The sequence below is a fragment of the Triticum aestivum genome, chromosome 7A, assembly GCF_018294505.1.
Source record: "Triticum aestivum cultivar Chinese Spring chromosome 7A, IWGSC CS RefSeq v2.1, whole genome shotgun sequence".
Classification (NCBI taxonomy): domain Eukaryota; kingdom Viridiplantae; phylum Streptophyta; class Magnoliopsida; order Poales; family Poaceae; genus Triticum; species Triticum aestivum.
The window spans coordinates 694264165-694273873 of NC_057812.1; the positions used below are offsets into that span (position 1 = coordinate 694264165).

General features: G+C 46.3%; 1 protein-coding gene across 1 annotated transcript; it reads left to right on the plus strand.

Moving 5' to 3' along the window:
• The first annotated feature begins 879 nt into the window (after positions 1–879).
• Positions 880–3253, plus strand: LOC123154857 (cytochrome P450 71A1). The gene is made up of 2 exons (XM_044573477.1): positions 880–1827; positions 2298–3253. Exons 1-2 carry the CDS (start codon positions 904–906, stop codon positions 2910–2912), a joined length of 1539 nt encoding a protein of 512 aa, XP_044429412.1. The 5' UTR covers positions 880–903; the 3' UTR covers positions 2913–3253.
• The last annotated feature ends 6456 nt before the right edge of the window (positions 3254–9709 follow it).

Below are 9709 nucleotides of genomic sequence, written 5' to 3' on the forward strand. Positions count from 1 at the left end.
CTCCCCCTTGATTTTAAGTGGGTGGGGCCGGGCCTTATTTTGGTCCAATCAAATCAAGCCACGTACACGAGAGCACGGATGAGCACACATTGGGGGAGCAGGCAAGTCTCCTACCTCGGCCCAAATCAGGTGCTTGATCCGTGTTGTGCGGATCGTATTTTCTTATTCCTTTCATGACTATTTTAAAAATATTTAAGAAAAAAATATTAATACCAATGTAGGAAAACACCCTGCCCACCGACGACTTCCATCTATCCCTTTTAATTATGTGGACAATATCACACTTAAATGTTTGACACACTTTTCCTACTACCTCTGTCAGGGTTTATTAGGCCCCCTCTCATTTTGGACTAAAGTTTGACCAACAAATTTAACTAATAAAATGTAAACTATATGTCACAAAAAATTTACCTTGGAAAGCTCATTCAAATACAAATCCAACAATGTACTTTTTGTACCACATATTCTATTTTTATTAGTCATATGAATGGTCAAAGTTTGGTTCAAAATACCAGGGGGCCTAATAAACCCGGACCGAGGTAGTACTCCCTTCGTTTTTGTTTAGTCTGTGTATTATCTTTGGTTAAAGTCAAGCTTTGTAAACTTTGACAACATTTATAAACATAAAATATTAAGATATATAATAATAAATCAATACCATTATATTCATTATTGAATGTACAGTCACATCATTTTGATTTTTTATGAGAAATATTTATATATTTTTATATAAACTTAGTCATACTTTACGAAATTTAATTTCAGTCAAACCTAATATGCAGAGTAAATAAGGGAGTACATCTTTCTCATATGCAATAAATGCATCAATATATATACAGCTATTCCTATATACAGCTAGCCATGCACCATTTGCAGTAGGATTGAGCCAAGGAAACCACCACGATGCCATTCCCACTACCACTAGCCACACTGCAAGTTGCCACGCTAATCCTGGTCGTGTCGTGCTCACTACTGCTGCTATCGCGTACGCAAACCAAGAAGCATCCCGCCGACCGACGACTCCCGCCCTCGCCGCCATGCCTGCCCATCGTCGGCAACCTCCACCAACTCAGCGCGCTCCCACACCGCGCCCTGCACGCGCTCGCCGTGGCGCACGGACCCGTCATGCTGCTCCACCTCGGCCGCGTACCAACCCTGGTCGTCTCCTCCGCCGACGCGGCGAGAGAAGTGCTGCAGCTGCAGGACCATGCCTTCGCCAACCGGCCGTCCCTCGCCATCCCGAGACGGCTCCTCTACGGCTGCACCGACATCGCCTTCGCGCCCCACGGTGCCTACTGGCGGAGCGTGCGCAAGCTCGCCGTGCTCCACCTCCTGAGCCCCGGCAGGGTGCACGCCTACCGCAGCGTGCGCGAGGAGGAGGTGGCGAAGCTGGTCCGGAGGGTGGAGGAGGAGCAAGCGCATGGCGGCGGCGTGGTGCGGCTCAGCGAGCTCCTCGGCGGCTTCGCCATGGACGTGAACGGGCGGATAGTGCTCGGGGTGCGCGCCTCGGGCGCAGCCGGGTGGCGCGCCAAGGTGGACGCGCTGCTGGAGGAGGCCAACGCGCTGCTCGGGGCGTTCCACGTCGGCGACTACTTCCCGTGGCTGGCGTGGGTGGCCACCGTGGACGGGACGGACGCCAAGGTGAGCAGGGCGTTCGAGAGGATCGATCGGATCCTCGAGGAGATCGTCGACGTTGCCGCGAGCACCGGCGTGGGAGGTTGCCGTTGCGAGGACAAGGCGTTCGTGCATGTGCTGCTGTCGCTTCAGAGAGAATCGAGCGAGACAGGGTTTCGCTTGAGCAGGAACAACGTCAAGGCACTACTAGAGGTAAAACTTCACGCATCACCCACAAGCTTCACGTGACAAAACTCGTTATAACCACGGAGAATCACAGTAAAATGGTGAATATCGGCTTCTTAGAGAAAGAAAACATGCAGGTGATGTCGAAGGGCATGCAACTACATTTTTGGAAAGCAAAAGTTGTGATGCGAATATTGAGCAATAATTAGCAAATAAATTGTTTGCCTATTTTAGGAAATTGATGAATTGTGCTACCCTGCAGACATTAAGCACTCAAACCATGTCATGTCATTCACAGTTTGGCGGCAAACATCCCATTCAATAATATCATTGTCATGATTAATGTAGTGGACCTGGGCACCATTTTGTTGTCGCATTGGACCAAAAATGGTGCATGCCTTTACATTTCTTGAACACCACATTCTATAAGAATTGTGCTTGCATTCCAACATGCACGTAGGGATTTCGTCTATTAACACTTGGATTAATTTGGACAGGATTTGTTTGGAGCAGGGACTGACTCGACCATCATCGTCCTCGAATGGGTCATGGCTGAGCTACTCCGCAACAAGCCAGTGATGCAAAAGCTACAACAAGAAATCAGGCGACACTATACCAAGACTAGCCACTTTTTAATGATTACTGAGCAGGACCTTCCGGTGATGGAGTACCTTGGGGCTGTTATCAAGGAGACGATGCGGTTGCACCCGCCTGGGCCTCTTCTTGTTCCCCGTGAGTCTATGCAACACGCGAGGGTCCAAGACTACCACGTCCCTAGTGGGACTCGGGTCATTGTGAATGCATGGGCCATCGGGAGAGACCCGGCGGCATGGGAGCATGCAGGCGAGTTCTGGCCAGAGCGGTTTATCAACAGCAAGGTGGACTTTCGCGGGCAACATTCCCAACTCATACCTTTTGGTGCAGGTAGGAGGATGTGCCCCGGGATAGGGTTCACAACCACTGTCGTGGAGCTCACGCTTGCTAACCTTGTGGGGCACTTCGACTGGGCGGTTCCACCGTCAGTGGTGGTGGATATGGAAGAGGCGCCAGGAATCACGTCACGGAAGAGGGTGCCAATTTATGCCGTGGCAACAGGGGCACTTCATGAGTAACCTAGGTTGCATATGCACCCACGTTGTTGAATATGTTCAATTATATCTGTACATGTTTATTACATGTTAGATTTGTGCTTGGAGTACAACACTATGAGTAACCCACGGTAATAGGTTACATGTGTTATTGTTGTTGATATGTGTGTTGGTTATATGTTGAACCTTTCTTTGCCATATGTAATTACATGTTAGACTTGTGTGTGGGTAGGACGTTGTTGAGGTAACATATGCGTATGTTGTTGAAATTGTGTTGAATATATGTGTACATGTGCTTAGTGGTGGACCCATGGGTGGGGTCGTGGGGTCATGGCCCCTACAAAGAATTTACAGAACTTTTTTTACTAGTGCATTCATATGTATATTTAGTACTTTATCAACTATTTGTAATGTGTTTTAGATTGAAAAAATGTTATCCTTTGTAATGTTGCCCCAACCTAGGTCAAATTCTAGATCTGCTGCTGGATCTTTTGTGCTGGCTATATGCCGAATCTTTTGTGGTGGTTACGTGTTGGACTTGTATGTGGGTAGGATGATAGTGTTGGAGTAGAAAACTTGTATCATAGATCTCCTACGTACAATAAGGGGGGCACACTAACCTAGAGCACATAATTGCAACACTGGCAAGGGCAAACTATTGTTTGAACCGGCACCCTGTGTCACTAGTGTTGCAGTAATGAAAAGGAATATATATCAATCATATCCAACAAATTATGCATCGTATCGTCTCATGCTGTGATTGATCGGTCCTTACTTATGAATAGATCATTGTCGCATGTCCGAAAAATATATGTCTTGTTTAGGCATTGGGGTATTGTAGTATATGCAACGAAATTGATCTAGCCACACAAAGATCTAGCCAGGCAAAGTTGTTGTCGCCAAACATGATGAGATCTGCAAGACCGCGCGAATGACCAGGCGCAGACAGATTCAAAGCTTTGCCAGGTCCAGATCCTTTGGTAGCGGCCATCGTTTATCTTCATGGTTAGGTGGTTGTAGTGGAGAGAAGGGTTTCTAGGCGGAGACGGTTTGAGGGAGAGAGAAGAGGATTGCCACCGGACCGTTACCGTCGCCGTCGGGTGCAGCGCTCAAGTGAGGAAGGAGCGGACGACGTCGCTCTCGATCGTTGGACAAAGAGCCTCCGAGGTTGTGGGCTTTTACCAAGTGCCACCGCTTCTTAGTCAGTTTGTCGCAACTCGCGAGAGCGAGCGAGACAGGGATTTCCTACACTGCCTGTGGAGGCATGGAAATTTCTACCGGGGAAGGGACGGTGAATGGGCCAGGGTCCCTCCCCTTGACTGGGCACCAAATGCGGCAGTACGCTCCCCTGGATCTTTTCACCCTGGGTATTTCCTAGCCACGGAAATGAGTGAGGTCCCGGGAGGATCCCTGGTTGCCAAATGAGCCCTAATTAAGCGTACAGGCTGATGCTGCGCGTTATCGGATTTGAGCGATGGTTGTGCCTCAGTTGTTCTAGCATTATATTATTTTGTGGAAACTTGGTTCTATAGATTGTGTGTGTGTCCTCCACATGAAAAGCGACACGCCATCACCAGAAATGCTGAGAAGGAAACGACCGCATTCTGCCCTTGCAACGACACTGATGGTCCTTGCCTTTTGCCCGTCTACGCCACTGCAGTTTTTTTAGGCAAAACTCGCTCCACTTTATAGATTAACATTCATATGGATATGATGTACTTCTGGGTTTGGAGAAGCCACACATGGCGCCCATCTAACAAGCCTAGAGTGAATTTTGTGAGGCTATGTGCCTCGAAATTTGTACTTCTACCTTTGAAGATGAAAGAGCAGGTTTCAAAATTAACCGCAATGGACTTAATCTCTTTTACATTGATGCCATGCATTCCTCATGTTCCATTATTAATATCCTCCACCACTCCTTTGCAATCCGAAGCCACCAAAAATTTGGACATGTTGAGATCTAGAGCTATGCCACTGCAGTTGGTTCTAGATCTTCTTGTAATGTTACAGTTGGTTCTCGTCGGCCACAAGGAGCTGATGGGCCAACTGGGCCACAATATATAGATCTGTGATGAATTCTTTGTGGCTTTGGTCTTGCCCGGTGTTTGATCCATGTTGCTCTCTCAAACTCTTCTTCTCCCCCTCCTTTCTGGTCACACACAAAATCCATTCGTGAAATTTTCACTATGTCGCCTTATTCATGTTCTGGATCGCTATAACAGGACATGGATTCAAATCGGTAACTTTCTTGCCAAAACAGACTATTCGCACCTCCTATCCTAATAACACAATGGCACTCGGACTGAATTCAGTTAGGTACTAGTATAGTACAACACAACACACAGTCTATACAACAATCTTGTGAAATGGGATAACTGGCGCTCAGCTATCGACCCAACCACACAACTAAGCCGGCACCACCACCACCTCGACACCTAATTTCGCCGCCGCCTTCTCTGCCGGGTCACCATCTCCATCGTCCTCTATGGAAGCTCTGGCATGCTGCTCTTCTTTCCCCGTGAAAGCTCATGGGATCTTCATTCCCCTTACCCGTTCGACCACCACACGCAGGATGCTCGCCTTGTATGCAATCCAGCCGACAAGGCAAGCTCCGATCAACACGGGCAGGCCGCCCCCCACCTGGAATGCAAATCTTAGTATTAGACTATTAGTTCATTCTTCAGCTATTGCTTGATCAAACAAGGGAAACAACCATATACCTTACCAAATGGAGAATCTTCTCTGCATCCCATGGGCTTTCTGTTTTTCCAACAGAGTAGATAAATCGGTAGATGGCGATGATTGTGTCCGCCAACATAATGAGCAGATCGTGGAGCAAGTTTTTAGGGCCTCCATCCTCGTTTATCTATGCCACGATTTAGTGTAACAAATTCAATATTTACTTCTTGCATTTCTCACGTATATTATATATAGGCTGTCCTTTATCTTGCACTCATGTGCATATGCACTGCATTTATCGTATACCTTGCTGCGTACCAACAGGCCGGCCTCAAGAGAGACTATGAAAATGTAGATCGTGTGTACGACAGAAGTATGCCAAGCATGGTCCTTTGGGATTACCATCCCGCGACAAAGCAATGACGCTCCAGCGGCCACAAATATTGCCTTACCCACGATCTGTAAAAAGTTGAGTACAATTTTGATCCATGTGCCATGTGGTAAAAAAGATTGAGTATAGCTGATATACTTATGTCTGTCAAACTGAGTATGAATTCTAATTTTGCTATGAGAATATTGAAAGGTTAAAACGAAAGTCATATACTGCGTGCAGCAAATTTTGTTGGTGTCTGAAAAAATATGTGTTTGTAGAAGAGAAAAATAATGTGGTAATTAAGTGGGTTTACATACTGATACTCGTATATGGCATCATTCAAGTATTGTCAAGTATTGAGTAAATCTTACCCTGATCCTGGCCCAAGCTTTGAGATTCTTATCGAGATGATTTGTGATAGCACACGAGTGAAGAGAGAACCCCACTAAGCAGACGTACCCAAACACCTCAGACCCCTCGATATGAGTGGCATGATACGCAGCGACAAACAACTTGATACAGCTGATCGATTTATCTACCACCACAAAATTGTCGAATACTAACTCGCCAGCAGCATTATATTCTGAATCGACGAACCTGGAAGACGTGCAAGAAATGGTACCACCAGTGTGTCGTTCGTGTCAAAAGAGAAAAAAAGGCTTCATAAAATTGGCGATTGGGCAAGCTAATTGTTTGTACTTGGGACAAAAGCTCGTGGAATGGTTTGTACATACATCTGTGTGATGCGGAGCGCAATGGTGAAGATGTCGACGATCAAGTTCATGGATGTATAGGCAGCGGCTCCAGCTCCAGCTCCGGCGCCCGCCATTTCCACCTGATGTGTTTGTGCGGAGCAAATTCTTACTGAGACTTGTACGCTGTTGGATCGAGCGTTGTACGCTGTTGGTTAAAAAAATAAGGTGTACTACCTCCGTCCGGTTTATTAGTTTCCTTTGTAGTTTGGGTCGAATTTTGACCTTTGATTTAACTATCAAAAAATAAGGTATATACCCTAAAAATAGTATCAATAAAAACCTCTTTCAAATATGAATTCAACAATGTAAGTTTTCAGACATACAACTTATAATTTGTTAGTCAAATATACTGTCAAAGTTAGGCACAAAATACGAAGGGGGCCAATAAACCCAGACGAAGATAGAACCACTTAATACCAAACTCTCCCGACTCCCTCCCCTGGGCACACGGGCCGTGGCTCCTCTGGCCTCCACCCCAGTCTCCCCCTTTGTCATCGCCGATGGGACCTGATCATCTCACCCTGGTTGGCAGCATAGGGCGTCATTTTCTTTCTTGAAGGTGCTTCTGAAGAGCTCGCTCACTCATCTCAGGGTTGTGGGCACATTGGCGATGGAGGTTGAGTTGGTCGGTGTCGGAATTGTTGTTCTTTTTTGTTTTTTTCTCTTTTTCGTTACATGGGTCTTTGCCCATTGCCCTTAATCAGTCGGGCAATTGTGGTTTTTTGCCAAGTTTTCCTCATAAATCAGACCGCTCTGCATTTTTGTTTTCATATCTTAATAAAATCGGCAGAGCTCTTGCCTTGCACGTCAAACAATATATTCTAAAATTGATCATCGAAAGTCATTCTTCCTACTCAGGTGACCCTAGAGAAACCCTAGTTGCCGTTCTACACCATCTCATTTTGCCCATCCTCTCCTTGTTGCCACCAAAGGTCACCGTCGGCAAAGCTACCGCAGCATCGGGGAAAGGTTCCTTTTTCCTGGGAAGGCATGTGACTACTCGGTTGTGTTCAGAGGCGAGGGTCAAGTCGCGGTGACTCGCCGATGCAGAGCCACCATCCAAATGCGGCAATGATGTGATAGCAAGGTGACCACACTTGCATTTCGGTTGCTGTCAACCCATATTGGTGTGAGAATTGAATATGACTGCGGATTTCTGCTATATGGAGCTGCTTCCTAATTATATGAAAGATTGTGTGTCGCAACTTGTTTCATGTTGGCATGAATGTTAAATTTTGGAAAGACCACAGTCATGTATTATGAAGCTTGTTTTGAAACCAAACTATGTGTTGGTCTATCGATTCTTGACAAATTGGGAGCCAAACATGATATGGGAGTCATTTCAATTTAGAAATCCTTGTAGCAGCCAAACATGTTTTTTGCAATTGGATTTTCATTTCGACCAAGGGAAATGCTAACAGAGATTTCATTTCCTTTCAATGAGATTACTGGAAAATTGATCAACTTTTGTGTCGATCGTGCCGCCGTACAGAGTGCAATAGTTACAGAGTGGCCAGAGGACCCTGCTGCTGCTGCAGATTTGTTTCCACTTTTAGCAAATGACCCAGGGCAATTTATTGTGTTTTTGGTCTGCTTTTGCAACATTGTGTCCGGCTTTATGGAGGACTCGTACCAAGTTTATCGTCGAACATATTTTTCCTAACAAAGCTGGTGGTTGCTTGTTCAAAATGATTTGCTTAGCTATAACACTGGACTCCACTCGTTAAAGATGTGGATGTCAACGCCAACTCGATGATGATCTCCTAGATTTATGTGAATGTCATTGCCCTCATCCAGTGTTCTTATGTGGCCCTGCCTAGCTAGTTACCCTTTCTATGATTTTGGGAGGCCTACCTGTCATTCCCGCGGATTGTTCCTTTGGTTTGTATCAAGCCTGTTGTGCCTTTACTTTGTTCTCGAACCCGCTTGTCATTTGTGGCATGGCGTTTGTCGTGATGGGTTTATCTATAAACTCGAGCTAATGATTTTTCTCTAAAAAAACAGCCTACATCAGACCAGTTCTCGGTGAAGAGGTTGTAGTTACTCCTTTAAAGGATGTTGAAGTACCTACCTCTTGAGCACTAGTAGAAAACAGAGCTTTGGTCCAGGCCGGCTCAGCCCATTAGTCCCGGTTCAGTCCAGAACCGGGACCAATGTGGGCATTGGTCCCGGTTCGTGAGCCCAGGGGGTCGGCTGGGCCACGTGGGCCATTGGTCCCGATTCATCTGGACCTTTTGGTCCCGTTTGGTGGGATGAACCGGGACCAATGGGCCTCGATCTTGGCCCACCACCATTGGTCCCGGTTGGTGGCTTGAACCGGGACCAAAGGGGAGCCTTTGGTCCCGGCTCAAGCCACCAACCGGGACCAATGAGGTGCCTATATATACCCCTCGCTCGCGAGCAGAGCACCCCAGTGCTCTGTTTTCTCTGGCCGAGGGGGAGAGGGCTTTGTGGTGCTCTAGCTCACCTCCTATGCACATGAGGTGTTCGATGGAATGCCCGAGCCACACTACTTAAGCTTTCTCCTCTCGAAGTTCGACCTCCAAGCTCCATTTTCCTCGAGATTTGTCTAGATTTAGCGGTCTGTCACGCCCCGTCCCCGTCTTCACCGCCGTCGATCACCCGCGCCGATCTCATCACTGACACCACCGTGGTGAGCCTCTTGTTCTTATCTTCTTTCTGAAAGGAAAAATATTCTTACTTGTATGTTTAGATAGATACTTGTATCATTTTGTTACATTTATTATTGCATCTTATATAGTGCGATGGTTTTGGTATCCGCCCCCGTCGACCCTCGTCCTGTCTATGATTCGGATGTGGTATGTATATTATCTTTATAACTATTGGTTCATTTATTGTTTATGAAAATTATGCCGACCAACGTGACATAGATTTTATTTATCTAGGATGTATGTGAATCGGAAATGCCAACCGACCCTATTGTCGAGAGGTTAAATTTAGTTGAAGAAGAAAACAAATTGTTGAAGGAAAAAATAAAAAAAAATTGAGGAGGA